The 21,650-nt window shown below is 39.0% G+C and overlaps 3 protein-coding genes across 7 annotated transcripts in view; 1 reads left to right on the top strand and 2 right to left on the bottom strand.

The window, feature by feature from the left end:
* The window catches only part of pebp4 (phosphatidylethanolamine binding protein 4), a 116,891-nt gene that overhangs the window by 33,791 nt on the left and 61,450 nt on the right, over positions 1 to 21,650 (top strand). The window lies entirely within an intron of this gene.
* LOC148429402 (uncharacterized) lies at positions 5,206 to 8,794 on the bottom strand. The gene is made up of 4 exons (XM_088423818.1): positions 7,702 to 8,794; positions 6,687 to 6,755; positions 6,458 to 6,604; positions 5,206 to 5,462 (listed from the first exon to the last, which is right to left on the bottom strand). Exons 1-4 carry the CDS (start codon positions 8,164 to 8,166, stop codon positions 5,250 to 5,252), a joined length of 894 nt encoding a protein of 297 aa, XP_088279944.1. The 5' UTR covers positions 8,167 to 8,794; the 3' UTR covers positions 5,206 to 5,249.
* Positions 11,935 to 20,359, bottom strand: LOC148429401 (uncharacterized). Of its 5 annotated transcripts, XM_088420502.1 has the most exons (6): positions 15,877 to 20,359; positions 13,871 to 14,024; positions 13,104 to 13,178; positions 12,898 to 12,997; positions 12,464 to 12,625; positions 11,935 to 12,374 (listed from the first exon to the last, which is right to left on the bottom strand). In XM_088420502.1, the coding sequence occupies exons 1-2, from the start codon at positions 20,244 to 20,246 to the stop codon at positions 13,991 to 13,993; spliced, it is 4,404 nt and encodes a 1,467-aa protein (XP_088276628.1). In that variant the 5' UTR covers positions 20,247 to 20,359; the 3' UTR covers positions 11,935 to 12,374; positions 12,464 to 12,625; positions 12,898 to 12,997; positions 13,104 to 13,178; positions 13,871 to 13,990. The 5 variants fall into 5 exon arrangements, with proteins under 5 accessions (XP_088276628.1, XP_088276652.1, XP_088276635.1 ...); XM_088420526.1 differs by lacking the exons at positions 11,935 to 12,374; positions 12,464 to 12,625 and having other exon boundaries at positions 12,635 to 12,997; positions 15,877 to 16,030; positions 16,104 to 20,359; XM_088420509.1 differs by lacking the exons at positions 11,935 to 12,374; positions 12,464 to 12,625 and having other exon boundaries at positions 12,635 to 12,997; positions 15,877 to 15,953; positions 16,104 to 20,359.

Here is a 21,650-nt window from a genome sequence, read left to right as displayed (position 1 = left end):
AGATAGAAGGGAAAAACTGAAAAAGTGGAATTGTGGGTAATTTTTTAATTCAGGTAAGAAGAAAATAGATACCACCATGTAATGGCGGGAATTGGGGGAATTGATTCAAGTTGGAACGGTCGCAATTGGATGAAGAATGGCAAAGATAGAAGGGAAAAACTGAAAAAGTGGAATTATGGGTAATTTTTGAATTGTGGGTAAAAATGGAGTGGCGGGCATCGGGGGAATTGATGAAAGTTGGAACGGTCAGAATGGGATGAAGAATGGCAAAGATAGAAGGGAAAAACTGAAAAAGTGGAATTATGGGTAATTTTTGAATTGTGGGTAAAAATGGAGTGGCGGGCATTGGGGGAATTGATTAAAGTTGGAATGGTCAGAATCGGATAAAGAATGGAAAAGATAGAGGGGAAAAACTGATAAAGTGGAATTGTGGGTAATTTTTGAATCATGGGAAGAGGAAAGGGGATACACAAATGAAATGGTGGGAATTGGGGGAATCCATTAAAGTTGGAACGGTGGGAATCGGAGCAGGAATGGCCAAGATAGAAGGTTACAAAGTTTTGGATGAGGAAAATGGGAATGAGGAATTATGGGTAAAAATATGAAAATAGTTATGAATTACTGGAAGGTGTGAATATGAGTAGTATTCAAATTGGGGAATGTATTAACTGATTAATGTGAGTGTGAAGTGGAGAAGCTTTAAATAAAAAATGTTAAGTCCGCCACTGGGAATGAATTATGAATTGTTATACATGAAAAATATGTAATTATGGGAAAATATTGAAAATTATTAATTGTTACAATAGTGGGAATGAGCCAACAGGCGAAATGTATGAGTTAAATGTTATGAATATGAAATAGGAAAGCTCAAAATGTGAAATGTTTAATCTCCCATTGGGAATGAATGGGAAGCCCTCCCATTGGAAATGAATTATGAATATTTGAAGGATGAAAAATATGGAATTATGGGAAAATATTGGAATGTATTAATTACTGGAATGATAGGAAGGATCCCTATAACGAGATGAATAAGTTAAATATTGAAAATATGAAAAGGGAGAGCTGTAATAATGAAACAAAATATGACCCAATGTTAGTCAATGGGACTTTTTGGGGTGGAAAACCGGGAATTCTGGGAAAACTGTGAATACTTGGAATTCCAAAAATGGAAACGCCCTTCGGGCGCTTTACTGGAATAATGTGAAATTGGAACGGTGTGAATCGGATAAACTGGGAATGAGCTGAAACCCGTCGAAAAACAGGCAGAAGTAGAATAATAATAATAATAATAATAATAAAGAAAATGGCCGAACACAATAACATATGTGTGAAGGTTCCACCTTCACACAACTAGAATATTTGCAATTTCTGAAGAAATTGCGTGTGAAGGTGTAACCTCTGAAGGCAAAGGTGTTGAATGATGTGGAATGGTGGGAATTGGGGGAATTGATTAAAGTTGGAACGGTCCGAATCGGATGAAGAATGACAAAGATAGAAGTGATAAACTAAAAAAGTGGAATTGTGGGTAATTTTTGAACTCTGGAAAGAAGAAAATTCAAACTACCATTGAATGGGGGGAATTGGATGAATCGATTAAACTTGGAACGGTCGCAATCGGATGAAGAATGGCAAAGGTAGAAGGGAAAAACTGAAAAAGTGGAATTGTGGGAAATTTTTGAATTGTGAGTAAAAATGGAGTGGCGGGCATTGGGAGAATGGATTAAAGTTAGAACGGTAAAAATCGGATGAAGAATGGTGAAGATAGAAGGGAAAAACTGAAAAAGTGGAATTATGGGTAATTTTTGAATTGTGGGTAAAAATGGAGTGGCGGGCATTGGGGGAATTGATGAAAGTTGGAACGGTCAGAATCGGATGAAGAATGGCAAAGATAGAAGGGAAAAACTGAAAAAGTGGAATTATGGGTAATTTTTGAATTGTGGGTAAAAATGGAGTGGCGGGCATCGGGGGAATTGATGAAAGTTGGAACGGTCAGAATCGGATGAAGAATGGCAAAGATAGAAGGGAAAAACTGAAAAAGTGGAATTATGGGTAATTTTTGAATTGTGGGTAAAAATGGAGTGGCGGGCATCAGGGGAATTGATTAATGTTGGAACGGTCACAATCGGATGAAGAATGGAAAAGATAGAAGGGAAAAACTGAAAAAGTGGAATTGTGGGTAATTTTTTAATTCAGGTAAGAAGAAAATAGATACCACCATGTAATGGCGGGAATTGGGGGAATTGATTCAAGTTGGAACGGTCGCAATTGGATGAAGAATGGCAAAGATAGAAGGGAAAAACTGAAAAAGTGGAATTATGGGTAATTTTTGAATTGTGGGTAAAAATGGAGTGGCGGGCATCGGGGGAATTGATGAAAGTTGGAACGGTCAGAATCGGATGAAGAATGGCAAAGATAGAAGGGAAAAACTGAAAAAGTGGAATTATGGGTAATTTTTGAATTGTGGGTAAAAATGGAGTGGCGGGCATTGGGGGAATTGATTAAAGTTGGAATGGTCAGAATCGGATAAAGAATGGAAAAGATAGAGGGGAAAAACTGATAAAGTGGAATTGTGGGTAATTTTTGAATCATGGGAAGAGGAAAGGGGATACACAAATGAAATGGTGGGAATTGGGGGAATCCATTAAAGTTGGAACGGTGGGAATCGGAGCAGGAATGGCCAAGATAGAAGGTTACAAAGTTTTGGATGAGGAAAATGGGAATGAGGAATTATGGGTAAAAATATGAAAATAGTTATGAATTACTGGAAGGTGTGAATATGAGTAGTATTGATATTGGGGAATGTATTAACTGATTAATGTGAGTGTGAAGTGGAGAAGCTTCAAGTAAAAAATGTTAAATCCACCACTGGGAATGAATTATGAATTGTTATAAATGAAAAATATTGAATTATGGGAAAATATTAATAATTATTAACTGTTACAATGGTGGGAATGAGCCATAAGGCGAAATGTATGAGATAAATGTTATGAATATGAAATAGGAAAGCTCAAAATGTAAAATGTTTAATCTCCCATTGGGAATGAATGGGAAGCCCTCCCATTGGAAATGAATTATGAATATTTGAAGGATGAAAAATATGGAATTATGGGAAAATATTGGAATGTATTAATTACTGGAATGATAGGAAGGATCCCTATAACGAGATGAATAAGTTAAATATTGAAAATATGAAAAGGGAGAGCTGTAATAATGAAACAAAAAATGACCCAATGTAAGTCAATGGGACTTTTTGGGGTGGAAAACCGGGAATTCTGGGAAAACTGTGAATACTTGGAATTCCAAAAATGGAAACGCCCTTCGGGCGCTTAACTGGAATAATGTGAAATTGGAACGGTGTGAATCGGATAAACTGGGAATGAGCTGAAATCCGTCGAAAAACAGGCAGAATAAGAATAATAATAATAACTAGAATATTTGCAATTTCTGAAGAAATTGCGTGTGAAGGTGTAACCTCTGAAGGCAAAGCTGTTGAATAATGTGGAATGGTGGGAATTGGGGGAATCGATTAAAGTTGTAACTGTTGGAATCGGATGAAGAATGGCAAAGATAGAAGGGAAAAACTAAAAAAGTGGAATTGTGGGTAATTTTTGAATTCAGGGAAGAGGAAAATAGATACCACCATGGAATGGAGGGAATTGGATGAATCGATTAAACTTGAACCAGTTGGAATCGGATGAGGAATGGCAAAGACAGAAGGGAAAAACGGAAAAAGTAGAAATTGTGGCTAATTTTTGAATTGTGTGTAAAAATGGAATAGCGGGCATCGGGGGAATCGATTAAAGTTGGAACGGTCGGAATGGGATGAAGAATGGATAAGATAGAAAGGAAAAGCTGAAAAAGTGGAATTGTGGGTAATTTTTGAATTGTGGGTAAAAATGGAATGGCGGGAATCGGGGGAATTGATTAAAGTTGGAACAGTCGGAATCAGATGAAGAATGGCAAAGATAGATGGGACAAACTGAAGAAGTGGAATTGTGGGTAACTTTTGAATTGCGGAAAGAGGAAAACGGATACCACCATGGAATGGCGAGAATTAGGGGAATTGATTAAAGTCGAAACGGTCGAAATCGGATGAAGAATGGCAAAGATAGAAGGCAAAAACTCAAAAAGTGGAATTGTGGGTAAATTTTGAATTCTGGGACGAGGAAAATGGATAGACCTATGGAATGGCGGTAATTGGGGGAATCGATTAACGTTGGAACGATGGGAATCGGAGCAGGAATGGCCAAGATAGAAGGTTACAAAGATTTGGTGACGAAAATGGGAATGAGGAATTATGGGTAAAATTATTAATATAGTTATGAATTACTGTGTGTTAGTATGTGTAATGATGGCAATGTAAAATATATTAGCGGAATTATTTCAATGTGGAATGGGAAAGCCTCAAATAGTAGTAATAGTAAAATCTGCCATTGGGAATGAAACATGAATCGTTAAAGATGAAAAATATAGAATAATGGAGAAAACATGAAAGTTTATGAATGATGGGATTAAGGTGAAATGAATGAGTTAAATGTTATGAATACGAAATGGGAAATATCAAAATGTGAAATGTTAAATGTCCCACTGGGAATGAATGGGAAGCCCTCCCATTGAAAATGAATTATGAATTATTGATTGTGGAAAAATATGGAATTATGGGAAAATATTGGAATAATTGAACTTAAGTACAGTAACGAAGTACATGTAGTTCGTTACTTCCCATCACTGATATTGGGATATAAAATCATACGTATAATTGATGAGTTCATAAAGAAATGCCCTTGTACCAGGAAACTGCACTAAGCAGTCTCATGTCAATATCTCAATACCAGACAATTGCCCGACCTTGTACTCCCAAACAGATTATTGCCACTTTGACGTCTTTTACAGTCAAGAAAATAAGTTATTCACGATAGGCATTTTCATGCAAAATCACTTTGGAATAAAGACCTGAGGTAAAAATAGGAAGACACCAGTAGCCATCTTGCATTTTCGCTCATATGGTGAGAAGCCATATCAAGATTGAGAAAAATGAATTAGAAAATTATTCAGAAAAATGCTAATACAGTACATTTATTTAGAAAACATTTTTTTCAGCAAACAGTCAACAACAATGGACTAGTTATGTGTCACCTTGTCACCTGCGTAAATAACTTTTTAAACAAACAAATCAACAACAAATATCACCCCCTTTCCACTTGCGTATTTTTTTTTCTTTTTAACCAAACATATAAAAAAGAAACAAATCACTCCCTCATCACCTGTGTGATGGTCCCCACTGTACCATAAACAAAACTTAAATTTAAGCCATTGGAGGGGATTTCTGGCGGCTCTTCAAATGTAGATTCCCAGATGTGTTTGGGAATTTCTAGGGTCTTCCCAGAAGGCAGGACCACTTCCACTGGGTCGTCTCTCAGGTCCATCCCAATAATTGTGACCTTTAGTGTTGACTCACAAACCTGTTGAGTGAAATGATGAAATCAAGTATGATAAATGTAAAACAACCAAAGTATATGTCATCAGACTAACAATCTTTGAATTTTTAACACAAAAGAGAATCTTCTTTTATGAAACAATACAAGAATCAATTACTGATGAGAGACTGAAGTCACACGATCGGGCAATGTAAAATAAAACGATAGTTGGGTATGTTGTAATAATAATATTAATAATAATAATATATAAATCTTAAAACAAATGACAACGACGCTTTATACATGTAAATATATATACAGTGAGCCCCCGGTTTACAAACTCCCTGTTTTACGAACTTTTCATTTTACGAACGTGGACCGCGGCTTTTTTTGTCCCCGTCTTAAGCACAAACCTTTCGACTTACAAACAAGCCAACATGCCGGTCAGTGTGTCCGCACTATTTTTTTCGCTTTGCTGCGTCAACAAAAATAACTATTCTCACGTCACGGAAACGCCGATATGCTATTGGTCTTATAAGGTCACAGTCACGGTCTCAGTCACCGAGATGCCGATATGCTATTGGTCGATTAAGGTCACAATCACGGTCTCAGTCACGGAGATGCCGATATGCTATTGGTCGATTAAGGTCGGAGTCACGGTCTCAGTCACGGAGATGCGGATATGCTATTGGCCGGCGTCACGTCAATCACAGAAATGCCGATATGCTATTGGCCGAACGCCTTCATCTAGCTTGATGGCACAGCTGGTCAGTGTGTTGTGAACACTTCGCAAACTATCTGTGAGAAATGGCTTCTAAAATTGCAAGTGGCAGTAAAGCAAGAAGTAAGAGGATGATGACAATAGAAACGAAGCAGGAGATAAAAAAAAAAAAAAAAACATTTTAATGCCTCAAATTCAAATTATGGGAATTACGGCCTTTGTAGATGATTTAATACTGCACATATATCTTGAAGACAGAGACCACAAATCGGCCACAGCCTTCTGAGTACCACTGACAATGAACCATTTATTTACTCACCTCAATTTCTGTCAGTTGGGTTGTGTTGAGGGTGAGGCCATATTCATTTAAAAGGGCACTCAGGTGTGTAAATCGATATCTTGTGCCCTTGCTCAGTTTTTTTAGGTTGGCCTCCCTCCAAATCGCCACTTTTACCGCGTCTTCATCCTGCAACAGTTTAAAGATGCACATTTGCTCACGATGCATTTGTGAAGTGCAATAACAGGAAGATCATAAACAAGGTACATACTTTTTCAATGGAAATGATGCGCAATGGCACGGCATCGGCACCTTTGCGTACCATGCGAATTGCACGCATCTAAGGCAGACCAAAGAAACATAAGTCATAATTATAACTGTGTGTGTGTGTGTGTGTGTGTGTGCGGAATGTGTCATACAATAAAGAGAGCCTGGAAGCTGAGTTTGGGGAAAGATATGTTTTAGTATCCTTGTGATAAAAAGTGCACAGCGAGACGCCGTGTTCAACACAGTGGGGGATTTACAACACTGCGACCTCAGGACTGTATTCCTATTTAATTATTATTTGCCCGATTATGGAACATCGTCTGCTCGGGATGCGAACAGAAGAAGAATTTCACTGTGAGGTATAGTACAATGCATGTGACAATAACATTTCTTTGAATCTTTACTAACCCGCAAAGTAGTAATCATAAAAATTCATATATATTAATGTCCTTCCTGGTCAATTACTGAATGAAGAAAAGTCCCATCCAATTTAATCAATCATTTTGTAAATAGAAAATGACTAAGTTACATGATTTATTCAGCTGTGATGGCAGACAAATCATTCAACATCAGCAATGACAATATTGCAAGAAAATGCAACTATTGTATTGGAACACAAATGTTATTGTGTAATTGTTATTGTGTGTAAGCGTGTGTATGTAGGGTGCCACATGGTCATAGCATATCAAAATATGAGTAGTTGCAACTAAAGGTAAATACAGTCACATACTGTATGTTCTGTATAGCCAATTAATTTGTAGAATTTCATTTTGTATTCTTGAATACATTTTCAATCAACACAAATATCTTTTCATCTGACACACTTTCATCAACTGATTGGATATGTGAATATTTACTTCACAAGTCAGTGTAGATGTCAGTTTCACTCCTAAAATTCCTGGTTAGTGGTTACTTTGCTCCACGTAAGAAACAAAAGAAATTCTGGCTGGAGACCTGTGGTTAGCGTATGTACATCGATGTGTGTGAGTGTTTACATGTTTGGGACTCAATAAACTTACATTTATTATTTGGCCATCCAATGTGACCAAGCCCTCAGGCAACTGCAGTCTGACGTCAGCTATGGTCGACGGCAGAGATTGCGGAAGAATGAGGTCTCTAGCTTCAGCCTCCATTTCCAGTGAGACGTGAATCTGAGCCCCGACATAGATTCGAGTGGCCCTTCTGCTGAGGAGTGATTTTTTGTTTTTAGCGTCCACACCGTAATTTACAAAAACAAAACTGTTGCCCTCTGTGACTTGGGATGCAAGTTCAGGGAAGAGCACCATTTTAAATGTGTCAACCCCATCACAGAGGGCAACTGTTTTATTTATGTAGTGTCCGTGCATCTCCACAGTGTCATCTGGATGTAATGACCATCTTCTTGCTTTTAGTGTCTCAAGTTCTGCGACCACTTTTGCGCAGAGTACAGTTCCTGCCATTCTGAAAAAGAAGCAAATACTATTATGGACATGTTTTTTTTTCATGTGATATATTCTAAATGTTCAAAACGATTTGACAAAACTGTATAAAGTCCTACAGAAGCTAGGATATGCATGTGAAATTTAGTCATGAGGTGAAGCACAGCTTCCAGTTTAGCGGATGACAACAAAACACTGATTTAAGCAGCAAGGGAGTCTTCTTTTTCAAACGTTAGTTTAATATTATCTTGGACTATATTTTAAAGGCAGCTATTCGTTTTAAAATTAGATAAAGTTAAAAGTGTACCATGTACAATTAAAACATAATAGATTAAATAATTAATGACATCGTAATATAAAATGCAAGATGAGTCAATAGATGAAGTTGAGCGCCATTATTTGTAAGTGCCACCAGGTGTCAGTGATGAGCGTCAAAAAGCAATAGTCAGTAGCCGAGCTAGCTTAATGCAGCATGTGGCAAATGTGTGCGCTACCGGAAGCTTCCACCTGCCAATCAAGTGCATTGTGAGTGAAGATGCGTTAAGGACATTCGATTGACATTTCCTTGCGAGGCTTACAGAATAAAAGTCTCCAACGTATTTTAGCTCTCAGGATTGTTTTATTGTGACGAGAAGCGACAACCAGACGTAAATGTAATTGACTAGCATTATATATTTACGACCCCACCCCCACCCCCCTAAAAAAGTCACTAATCGACGGAAAAGTTTGAAGTCCATTTAGTATTCGTTGCTATAGTAGAAACGAGAAGTTGATATCTCATGCCCCATGTACGGCTTTCACTTGGTCAGGCGAAATACACAACCAAGCGTATGGCCCTTTTAAGGCAATTCTCGGCGGACGTATACTGTATGGTGAATGCGCACCCACTGTACTTGTAATATAGTCCCACCATTGGAACGAGAAAAGGGGGGCGGACGAGAAATAATAACGTATTTGAGCGTGGGGAAGATAAAATGAATGGGGATTTCCAATGATTAACAAGTTGTATGTTTTACATGAAACACGTTTTAGAATGCTAGGCTATTGTTCCTCCGCCGATGGTACAGATTATTTTCTACACCGAATTCGAACGACGTTATCAGAATTTAAAACAATGTTAAGCGAAAAAAGCAAATAATAGACATTTTGAAGTGTTCGGCCATGCTTTATTTCTGAATAATTTCGAATTTCGTGTCACTTATGTACATTTTGGGAAATACCAAATTCGCAAACGGTTGGCCACATAAATTTCACCGAGGTAAATTCACTTTGAAATACCGAAACATTCATGATTCACAATATTATTGGAAAAGTGTAAGTTTTTGCCGAAAATTCGGGGAAATAAGCAGCGTGCTTACCTCGCTCGTCAGGTCAGTGCGAACTGAGATTTTAAAAAATGTATTCCCAATCCTCAAGGCAGGCGGCGGGAGGTTTTATCCAATCACAGGACACGTAGGTCCTACAGTTGATGTGTATGCAGAGAAAGCTAGCTTAGCCTGATGCGAGAGAAAAAAGGTAGCTGCGTGTATGGCTATCCGTCGTCCAAGCAGAGATGATTTGGTTTTAATCAAATTGAGAATAGGAGGGAAAAAAGATGCAATCCCGTCCACTGCCAATTGCAAACATCTCTGCATGTTCTCAATTTCACGATGGCAGGAATTTGTTGTGAGTGGTTATTTCCTGGCAACAGCTCATATGGGCAACCAACTTAAAAAAAAATACAATTTTAGTTCAAGACAAATACTGTACGATAATGTGGCAAATTGTAATGACCCAGCTGAAATTGGAATAGATTTATTAAGGTGAATATTAGCCAACGAGAGTATCATTTGGAATGTTAATTATATGGAAGGAAGCTGTCTACAATTATTCTCCTTTGCCAGTCTGAGATGCTTTGCTGCATTAGATGCCAAACTGTGTCTTTGAACTTTGACTTGAAATTTTACTAATAATTATACACACATTTACATTCCATATTACACTTGATTTACATATTTACTACAGCTGTTATATAATTGTAAGAATTCATTAACGTGATACATTTAACTCTTTAAAGGATTAAAAGTGTCTCAGTCCAGTTCACAAGTCTGTGACTTGCATCTTAATCATATCATATTTAAATGTTTGTCTTGACACAAGGAATAGCGTGAACTAACTTAGCATGAACCACAGACTATTAGCTAGTGACTATTAGTTGATGGGAAACAGGGCCAATTTTGAGAAACTTAAAATTTAATTATTTTCAAAACCAAAGCTACCGACCTAAAACCAAAGCAGGCACCTACCTTAGGCAAATAGGAATCTCCATGAGCAGCGGCAACAAAAAATTCAGTCGTTCCCGAATAAATGCCTGATTAATAATTTTTTTTCATCGGTATAGGAAAACTTAAAATGGCTATAAATTCCTCAGATTTTATGACAGATTGACAAAAATGACAAAATGCGGGGATAATCATCTATATTTTCAGGAGCAATAGCTATATTTAACATATATGTTTTGGATCTAAATATCTACCATTTTTTTGTGCAATTTTGACCTAAGTTATAAACAGCAAAAAAGTTATAAATGTACAGCAGCCTGTACATCTTAGGACCAGCCCTATAGAGATGCAGACGTGATCAAAAAGACACTGTTGTACCGTTTTTGGCATTTATTTTTCTGACTGAGGAGGATTTGAGCCTTCACCAAGATGAGCAGGAGCGCTGCTCAGCTGCCAGGGTCTCAACGTCAATGTCCTTGACCCCCTCCACCACCATCGTCACGTTGTCGGTTTCCTCAACGCTGTAGTTGTTGTGTGTGACTATTTCCGTGGACTGAAGACAAAGTCACATGTAACAATCCAAGAGGCCAAGTGCTCCTACATTGTCCAAATTACAGGCAAAATTTACAGATGTAAGCATTCAACTATGAGTTTACGTATACAAATCAACGTTGACATTTTGACTTTCATGACACATTTCTGATGCAGCAGTGCATTTGTGGATTTTTTTGTGCTTTTGTAGATTTCTGTTGCACATTTGTGTCTCTCGTTATGCATTTATGATTTTTGTTGCGCATTTGTCAATTTCTGTTGCACCTTTGTGAATCCCGTTAAGCATTTGGGAGTTCAGTCACGCATTTGAGGTATTGTGACGTCAGTTAATGCTATCTATTCAATAGCGTTGGTTCAGCGCTTAAAAAAAAAGTTGGTTCAGTGCTTGGGGCCTCAATGACAGTTTTGAGGACATCTAGTGATCATTGAATTAAGCGCAACAAAGTCGTAACGAAGAGTGCGCGGTGTCATAATCGACACAGCAATTTACAAAACATAAAATTAAGAAAACATGGAATGTTTTTCACTATGCCTGCGATTAACCCCCAAATATGTACATGTTGAAGTTTGAGTTATTTTCTTATTAAAACTCTGTTATAAGGAATATTCAAATAGAGAACTATATACTGTATGTTTATGATGCAACCCTTATTTTCAAATTCACATATTTTTTTGCCCTGGTAAAAACATTGGATTACAACTACATATGAATGGATAGAACTGATGCTACTGAACAATTTAAGTGGTTGAAAGAAAAAAAATCATAAATAACTTAGGTATTATTACTTTAAAAGCAGTTACAAAATTTGGAAAAACATGGAATGTGTATTTCTTTCACTATAACTGCAATTACCTCCAAAATGTGCAGGAGAGAAAAAAAAATTCTGAGTTATTTTTCTCTTATTCAAAGCTCTAATATGTCATGTGGAAAATTCATGTCGAGAAATCTGTTTCTGATACAAACACATTAATTTCCCACAAAGTATCCATGGGCAGTAGCCAAGTTTATTCATACAGCCCTGAATTACTGTAATCTGAAAGGGCTTCAGGTGACGAAAAATTAAGAGAGCATCACAACAGAATATTACAGATAAGCAAATATGTATGCAGTCTAAAGCTCCCAGAAGAGGAAGGAAAAACTCAAAAACCCCAGCTGGGGAAAAAAAGAAACCTTCAGAAGGGACCACAACTGGGAGCAGCCCCCTTCTAGGCTCAACAGGGTGGAATAGATGCAGAGTGCCAAAAGAACACACTGTGATATTGTAAGCAGTAAGTGTCCATTGCGAAGATATCGTGATAACAAAAGACATTATCAGGTAAGAACCTCCTCCACAATCTGGGCCGGTGGGTCCATCAGAAGCAACTCAGTGAAGGTGTTCCACCTTGAAACCTGTACAGTCACATAGCGCAAGTCTGCACAGCATTCTAGGATGAACTGCTGTTTCTCCAGAAAAATAGAACCTGTTAAATGTAAAGAGAAGGGAGTATAATTAAATGTTTAGTTGGTTTAGAAAAACAGTCCAGTTCAGATGAGGGAATTTGTTGATTACTTTCAATGGTTGGAAAATGCTCTGAAGAGAACAGAAGACATACATGATTTGAAGCCAAGGAGAACGACCTTGAAACATTGTCCCACGGCGGCGAGCTCCCTGCTGCTCTTTGGTCCAATGCAGAACATGCGGAACCACGTGCAACATGTGGACAATGTAGATCTACACACACAAAAAAGTAAGCAAAGCTTTGGTAATTTTAACTGACAAAGTTCATGACCATGTATACAAGAGTGAAGAGAAGTTGTGGTTGGCTGCCACCCTGCTTTTGAAGTCAGGCAGTCTGTCATAAGCGTTTTGCTTCAATTACAAATGGCACTTTAACTTGAACAAAAAAATCTGTTAAAATAGAAGCAAAACACCATTCAAAGTGGCTTGAAAAGAACAGAAAACAGACTTGATCGTGAAGAGAACATGTCATGGACTTTTTATACAGTAAATGTCATCAAGCTCTTCATTGGGCAAGCAGGAACAAGTAGCATCCAGATTTGGTTGCTGAGCTTCCATCTGGTTTTCTCTGGCCAAACAGAGTTACTGCAGCCACGGCCAACATGTGAAAAAGACAGGTTTACAATTAATAAAACTGATGAAATGGAACAAGGTGGTGGTTGGAACAAACAGCTGATAAATACTTGCATACATGGAATTATAGAGGGTGTTAGGGTTCACTTCACTGTTCCACAAGAACAACGGGACCTACTGCTTGGCTGCCACCCTGGGGTATGTAAATGTAAAAAGACTTTCAATTATAAAGCGCTTGTTTAAGAAACTAATCATCTATCTACTGATGATACAGCATTTGGAGCAATTTGAGGTTATAAAATGGCATGACATGGTGTGTCATGCTAGGGCTGCACAATTAATGAAATTTTAATTGCAAGCACATATTGGTTGCAACAATTAAGCAGAATGTTTCACACGTTTGCATAACAAAAGCCTTTGCTTTACTCACCCTAATACATTATGTATCAGTGTGAAATGGCGAGTTTCTCACCTGATTCGTAATATATACAAAGCTTGCTGTCAATTGACACACAATATGAAAAAATTGGTAAAAATTTGATAAAAAAATTTGTATAAATCCGTTTTGAAGGATTGGAAAATGACATTTTGACCGTTAATTAAAATTTGCGTAAAAGTAAACGTGATTGGTTCTAAGTAGGCTCTAAGGCTCTAAGGTTCTAAGTTTTTTGCCATGTCATACCTGAAAATTTTATTTATTTACTATATTTATTGTACTTTTCTGTAAGTTTCAAGCTTCGAAGACTTGTTTTTCTGCTGCTTGTATTAAAAAAAAAGGGGGGGAAAGCAATACATAGACATGTGTGATCATGAATAATCGTGATTATTATTTTGGCTATAATTGTGCAGCCCTATGTCACGCTCGTGTCCTACCTACTTACGTACCTTGTCACAGCGAGGCAAAAATGACGGGACCTTCTTTGGGTGCCACACCGGTTTCAAAGCCTGTGTTCCATGGCATATGTTTACCACCACCAGTGGACAAATACTGCACTTTGTTCTCCATTATGAGATGGACAATTTCTCCAGAACAGCAACCCTGTTAAAAGTAGTGGAGTAACATTACACCATTTACTGCCTTCACATTATTAGTTATTTCATCTTGAACTACTTACATAATCTGTTTTCTGTTGTCACCTCGTGATGATCGGTACATGATTGACAAGTTAACAAAATAGTAATTATTCCACCACTCTTCTCTTTGAATTGACCCTCCACCAACTTTAAAAATTCTTTTCAGTAATGCTTCCCTCTCTCTGTCGCTCACTTCCTGCAAAGCTCTACGTCCACTTACCAACTTTTACACATGCTAATCCACCTTCACTTCAGATTTTATACCATCTCATTGCAAAATGTATGCTCTTTCCCATTAGACAAATCTCTCCTAAGACATGTTTATGTTAGATTAAATTCTCAATCGATATACTTACTGACTGTGGCATTTTATTATTCAGATCTGATTCAAGTGATACTTCAGTAAGTACATAATAAATGCTGAAAAGATAAAAAGAAAAAAAAATCAAGTTGACCTTTCTATCTCCCCTCCACCCACTCAAATGTCACTTTCATGTCAATCAAACCTTTTGCACTGATTTGTATTATTTATTTATAATTTAAATGTTAACTATCTATGTTTGACAATTGAGGACAATTTCCTCCCCCCCATGTTCACACAATTGAAGGCTGATGTCAGGCAGAAAGTTCCAATTGTAATTTTTGTTGTTGTTGCCAAATTTGCTTTTTCAGACCATTCTATACTTTTTACTGAAAGAAACGGTGTTGAAAATTCTCATTAGCTTATTTCATTGAATGGTTGCACACAAGTAAATCAGAGATTCAGTGCTTGTTGATTATTTCATGCAACTACTTGACAAATAATAGACTACCATTCTCTTTCAGTCATGATCTGTCGCAACATGGCTTTTTTTTTTTGACAGGTTGTGGATAAATCTTTAGTGATTCAAGTTGACAATCGAACTTTTTGGGTGTACTGGAAGTAAGTGCTTTGGAGATGCAATGTTTCCACAAGACAACAATGTTTTTCAAAATGAGCAATCTTCGACCTAGACCCAATTTTGTCACATTAAAAAGATTTGTCTCACAAACCAAGACAGCAAAGAAATAGGCACAGCAGCAACATGTCAAACTCATTCATCACTGCCATAATATCATCTCCCTGCAACACCACTAATTTGCAAGTCAATGCCTAAATGTTTTTGCTAAAAGCTGAAATTCCCTGTTATAAGTAGAGTGGAGTAACATTACACCATTTGCTGTCTGTACAATAATATATGTTTCAAGACCTGTTTATCGTGTCTATTTTCTCTTCTCACCTGGGAATTGACACATAATTGAAAATGTTAAAGAGTACATGATCCCACCACTCTTTTCCATTGATTTGACAGGACAAACATCTTTTAAAATTCTATACAACATCCCTTTATTTAACAGCCCAAATATCATTTGCTTTCCCTCAAATCTGTCTCATATGACACGATTATGTCGCATAAAAATCTCAATATTTGCTTACTGCAGCATTCTTTTATTCAGATCAGATTCAAATATCATTTGCTTTCCCTCAAATCTGTCTCCTATGATATGATTATCTCGCATAAAAATCTCGATATTTGCTTACTGCAGCATTCTTTTATTCAGATCAGATTCAACTGATACTTTGAAAGGTTAAATGCATAAAACAAAATAAAAGCAAAAGTTAATCAAAAAATTCGCCTCGCCAACAGTTGCAGCATAGAAATAGGAGCAGCATCAGCATGTGCAGTACAAATTATCCAACATTGCCCTAATATCATCTCCCTGAAAGAATGCACATTTTCAGGTAATTCCATGAGGCATTTCCAACAACTGAAATGTATGAATGAGTTCAGACTCACCTTCCAGTGTTTATAACACAGAAGACCGGATTGTGATAGCTGTAATAAGTTTGAAGAACACCGGAATGAATGGCACACTGAGGTCGAGAAACAAATATTAGGTCAAGCAATGTGGTTTTGTCTGTGGTACCAGTAGTGATGAGTTGTGTGTAACCTTTTGAAATGAACAGTTCAAGAATGGGCTTGTAAGAGTGCGACAGTGCATCTTCATTGAAATCTCCACATACCAAAATCTGATGTTGGTCCATCACCTCAAGAGAGTGCAACAAACTTTGCAGGTTAGGCAGAAATGACCGCAAACTTTGTCCTGGAGGCCTGTAAACAGCGGCAATCAACATGTTGATAGGATCTTCAAGTTTCACAACAACAAATTCAATATCAGTTACACCATGGATGTATTTCTTTTCCTGTGCCACTAAGTGATGTTTTACACATATAGCTACACCACCACCCTGTTTTGTTGCCAAGTCGGGACAGTTTAAATAGGAAACATTTCGACTCCGGTGAAAGACCGTGTAGCCTTCCAAGACAGCAATTCTGGTAGCAACTGACCCCTGCATATGTGTTTCTGTGAAGCACAAAACATCAGCAAAAAGTAGTTCGTGGTGATGTTTGATATCCTGCTCATGACAAAACAGCCCCTCTGTGTTATGATGGACAATGACCAGGTTATTTGCTTGATCTAGAGTGGGCATGACGTGATATAGAGGCATCACATGGTTCAAAGAAGCATCCGTCATTTCACCAAGAGCGTCGGTTATTTGTGGGTTTGCATGAATCCTTCTCTCATCCATATACAGGATATGTAGGCCACGGAGAGATGTGACTCTGCTCAGAGCAACGTATGCCATGCCATGCTCAAAGACACCTTTCAGGGACACGGCTGCTTCTGACGTGGTCATACCTTGTACTTTGTGGATTGTGCAGCCGAAAGCAAGCTTAATGGGAAATTGTAAACGCACCACTCCAGGTTTCTTCAATTTTTCCTCCTGTCTATCAATGTAAACAGTCTTATCAGCAACGCTTGTCTTTGTCACACAAAGTTCCAGCCCAAGTTTCTGAACACGCGCTTCGTTGGGATAATGCACAAATTTCACGACTACGGCAAATGACCCATTGCACAAACCTGCTTGAACATCAATATTGCGCGTGACCATAACCCGAGCACCGATTGCTACCTTGATGGAATCTGGTAACTCACTCTTTGTTCCTTTGACAGGGGCGGCTTGTCTCGCCATTCTACCAGTTCTTTGGTCTTTTTTGTAGTCATCTGCATTAATAGTTAAAATGTCCTCACACAGCAAATCCAACATCTTGGAATTATGCTCATCTACTTGTTTATTGGTGGCGTAAACATGCAGCACATTCTTAGGGCATTTTTCTGGAGAGGTGAAGGCTGTAGCAAGCAAAGCTCTGTCTAGTTCTAACAGTTGAGCAGACTTCTCTTTGACCCGAAGCCGGTTTAGCAGTTCAGCAAATTGAACGTCATCCTTCTGCCTCATGATTTCAGTCAGCGTGATCATTTTGAAGTTGTCACGCCAGTGGTCAAGTCTGGTAGGATCGTACACACACAAAGGTTTGGACTGTCTCACAGGAGGTAATTGATAGAAGTCTCCAACAGCAATAATGGACATTCCACCAAACGGCAAATTGATTCCTTTGATTTGCTTGAATCTGGCATCGACATACGCAAAGAGGTTTTTGGACACCATGGAAATCTCATCGATTATGAGAATTTCAGCAAGCGAGAGCTCCGCTCTGACTTCGTCCAGTTTGTTGCCGAGGCCATGATATGGTGGTTTGAGGCTTCTTGGTAGTTTAAGTAGACGATGCAAAGTTGTGCCAGAAATGTTGAAGGCTGCAGTGCCAGTGAAGGCTGCAAGAATAACCGTCTGTTTGGATATGTCTGCTTCCTCAGCAAGTCGTGGAAGTCTTTGCAGTATTTTTGAAGCTTCTGCATGAATACATTTGATCAAATGCGACTTACCAGTTCCTGCACCACCATTGACATAATAAAAGAACTGCTGGGGTTTTAAGCCACACACACGTCGTATGCACCATTCTCTGACCATGTAGAATGCACACGCTTGCATCCGATTAAGGTTCTGATACATATTGCGCAATACAGCGGGATCTACCCGAGCAGCTTCTGTCACAACCGACATTTCTGTTGCCTCAGAGCTGACATTATAGTCTGGAACATTTTCAACAGTGTCACCAGGATCATCTCTTGCATTCATTTCTTCAATGCATTCTAGTCGTTGTAGTTCACTTTCCGGTGCTAATTGACACCATTCATTTAAGACAATTCCACTTTCCTCTACCTCTCGGATGGCACTGTCCACTTCTTTGCTGTGCTTCTCATACCTTTCTTTATTCCTGTTGACAATTTGCATAACAGCTTCTGGATGCTCAGCAGCCGGCAACTGTACAAAGGCATGATCATGAAACAACCGGTATGTAGGATAGTGTCTAGATTTCAACTGGCAGTCAGCACGATGAGGCAGGTACAGCTTGAGCAAAGCACAAAAAAATTCCTCTGGATTTTTCTCCTGCGAAAATTTACAGTATTTGATGACAGCGTGTTTTCCTGTTCTTTTCTGGACATACCCCATGTCGTTCAGCAGGGCGAAAACATTTTTGCCTTTCGCTTGCTTGCCATATACAATTCTGCAAGTAGATGCAAAATCGGCCATGCACATTGCTTCAAACTCCTCCGTCTGAGGTCTGCATTTATATTTTTCTGGTAAACCAGTCATCCACACGTCCACAGACTCCTGCGTTTTACCCTCAAGTTGTGAGAGAGGATAACTCATTTTCAGCGCATTGTCACTCGTTTGTACAAATACCACACTGCGGGACGCTTGTTTCATATGGAGACCACATACGCGTGCGACGCATTCTTGGGCACTGACCTCTCTTTTCTTGGAATACGCTTGCATGATTTGTTTCATTTCGTCGTTCTCGTTGACATTTTCACAGCGAGAGTTTTCAATCACCGATTTCAAGTATTGACTCAGACCGTGTTCGGCTTTGCTGATGTAGCTGCAGATGTAGGTAATGCAGGAATAAGCGTTCAGAATGTACTGAATGTCCATATTTGCATCCCAAGCAAGAAGCAGATGTCGATTGTAGTTGTTCACCCAGCAGTCTTTGGGATCTCGCTTGAGCACCACAGAAGTCTTTGCGGCAATCGAGTACAAACCTTCCATGTACTCCTCACTTGTAAGCTTGCACTTATCCAGTAGCTGCGGCAAAGTCAGAGAGGCCGTTTCCGGTTCGTTCAGCAAATTTTCCAAATGAACAAGCTTGGCGTTTGGCTTTGACTGCTTCTCTTTTTCTTGATTTTCTCCATCACACTCTTCACGTCTCATGATCATCGTTTTCTCGCACGGCTGCTTGGGGAAACCAAAACGGCACTTTGCACCCGGTGTTTTGACACACGTTTTTGAGTGAGATTTGCTGTGCATCTGAACTTCTGTGACTTTTTTATGCAGTTCAGGTTCCTTTTCTGGGTCTGGCAGCTCAGCGGTAATGTACCGAGACACAAAATCAGAGATCTCTTGATCTGAGGCCTCCTCAAACACAGGCGCACCCTCAACCCAAATGAGGCAATGAATGTGAGGACTTCCTCGATGTTGAAACTCCAATCGGTAAAAGTAGTCAACAACTTTTCCAATGGGTTGTGCCGGAGACAGAAGCAGGTCTCTGAACAAAGCTTCCACACGTTTATCAAACATGCGCATTGCTGTCACTGGATTGCTGCGGAGAATTTCGCATTTCGCGGCCCAGTCAAGGTCAGCAAAAATCACCTGTTCACCTTGTTGTGCTTTGATGGCAGTGATGACTTCTTCCCAACGCATTTCAGCAGCAGAGAATGTGCAAAAGAACGTAGGTGTGCCCAGTTGTCTGATGATTGCAAAAAGATCTTTGGTCGTCCGTTCCCAATAGGCTGGCGTTCCCCTTAATGGTATCATAAAGCGCACAGCATCTTTGCTATGTACCAATTTTTCAACTTCACTTTTGTCCTGGAGCATAGCATTGTTGATTCTTCGGCCATCTCGCGTAAAAGGTTTACCTTTGCGTAGCTGTATTCTGATGCTCGATGTCGCCAGATAAATTTCGGTCACAAACTGAGCAAAGAACAGGTAGTTCGAATCCCTGGCAAAACGTTCATCCACACAAAACAGTCGTGTTTTAAAATACTTGCTCGGGGTGAGTTTGATTTCTCGGTCTTCATCGAGAGTGTTTTCGCCAGTTGGAAATTGGACAGGAAAAGCCATGGCCTCAAGTTTGGGAGTCTTGAAAAAACTTACCGGGTTGTTTCTTTCTGCAGGAGCAACGGAGTAAATTCCCTCAGTGAAACTCATAATTTCCTCAGAAACGTCGTTTGGTTGGAGACATGATTCAAATATTACGCCACCATTCTGTGCATCACCTTCTTGCACATTCTGGGCATGTTCTTGTTGCTGTGGGTCATCGCTCTTACCGATGTCTTTGTCGGTGTTTGAGTTGCGGAGTGCATCACTCTCAAATTGGTTTATCTGGACCAGATCTTCCTCATCGAAGTCACTCATATTCATTTCATCTTCAGAAGAGCTACCTTCATCATCGGTGAGGGTTGGATCACAAATGTCAGGGTCGTCACAAATGATTATGTCGCTGTACTGTGGATGGACCTGCTTCAATTTAATCAGAGCACGCATTAGGTTTGGCCAAGTGACAGATTGAAATACCTGATGACCTTTGTAGCAAAGTCGACGCTTCAGTTTCACTCGCAACACTTGCGACTCACTTCTGGGTCTTGGCAAGACATTGACCGTCTCTTGCACTTCTGATGGAACGCACACAACATTTCCACGAATGGCTCGTTGCTGACCTTTTGGTAGCGGAATAATTTTGGCAAACGGAATCATTTTCGAGATGAGATGCCGTTCCATTATGTTCAGCCCACAAAGCTCATTTGGAACGTCAGCGAGTTGGAGGTTGTTAGCAATCGCTAGTGCAGGCATTTTGCCATTTTTGAGATGCCGAAAGCAAGTGTGACAAATCCACTCCCGTTTTCTTTCCTGTGGTACTTTGCATGTTGGCCCACATTCTTGATTGCAAATATGAACAAATGCTCTTGTGAGGCAACTTCCAACAATATGTTTGTTTTTCTTAAAAAAGCGATGCTGACAAGGGCGCACTTGGTTAGCAAATAAGGCTCTGTGGCAAACAGTGCAGGCAAATGTGGGTCCAATTTTAATTTGCCTTTGAAAAATATTAATAGCTTTTGTGATTTCACTTTCAACTCTCACGTTTAACTGTTGACTTATAACTTTGTATTTTTGCATGATCTTATTTGCAGTGCACATTGCATTAGTCTGCAATATATACTTTCTTTTCATCGACTGTCTCATATTTGCTTTATGCTTGGCGCGAAATTTGGTATCATTACAATAGCGTTGTGAGATCCAGGAGCGCTGTCTTGCTTGAAAGTTAGGATCAAAATGGTATCGTTTTGACACATAGGCACGCTGTTTTGCTCCAAACTCAAGATCATGAAGATAACGATTAGTCACATAGGCGCGCTGTTTTGCTTGAAAGTCAAGGTCATGACGATAACGATGAGTCACATAGGCACGCTGTTTTGCTTGAAAGTCAAGGTCATGACGATAACGATGAGTCACATAGGAACGCTGTTGTGCTCGAAATTTAGGGTCATGATGATAACGATGAGTCACATAGGAGCGCTGTCTCACTTTAAATGCAAGATCGCATAGATAACGTTT

Source organism: Hippichthys cyanospilos, chromosome 1 (assembly GCF_059441005.1).
Source record: "Hippichthys cyanospilos isolate Australia breed blue-spotted pipefish chromosome 1, RoL_Hcya_1.0, whole genome shotgun sequence".
Lineage (NCBI taxonomy): Eukaryota > Metazoa > Chordata > Actinopteri > Syngnathiformes > Syngnathidae > Hippichthys > Hippichthys cyanospilos.
The sequence above is the reverse complement of the archived record's forward strand: the minus strand, read 5'-3'. Positions and strand labels throughout refer to the sequence as shown.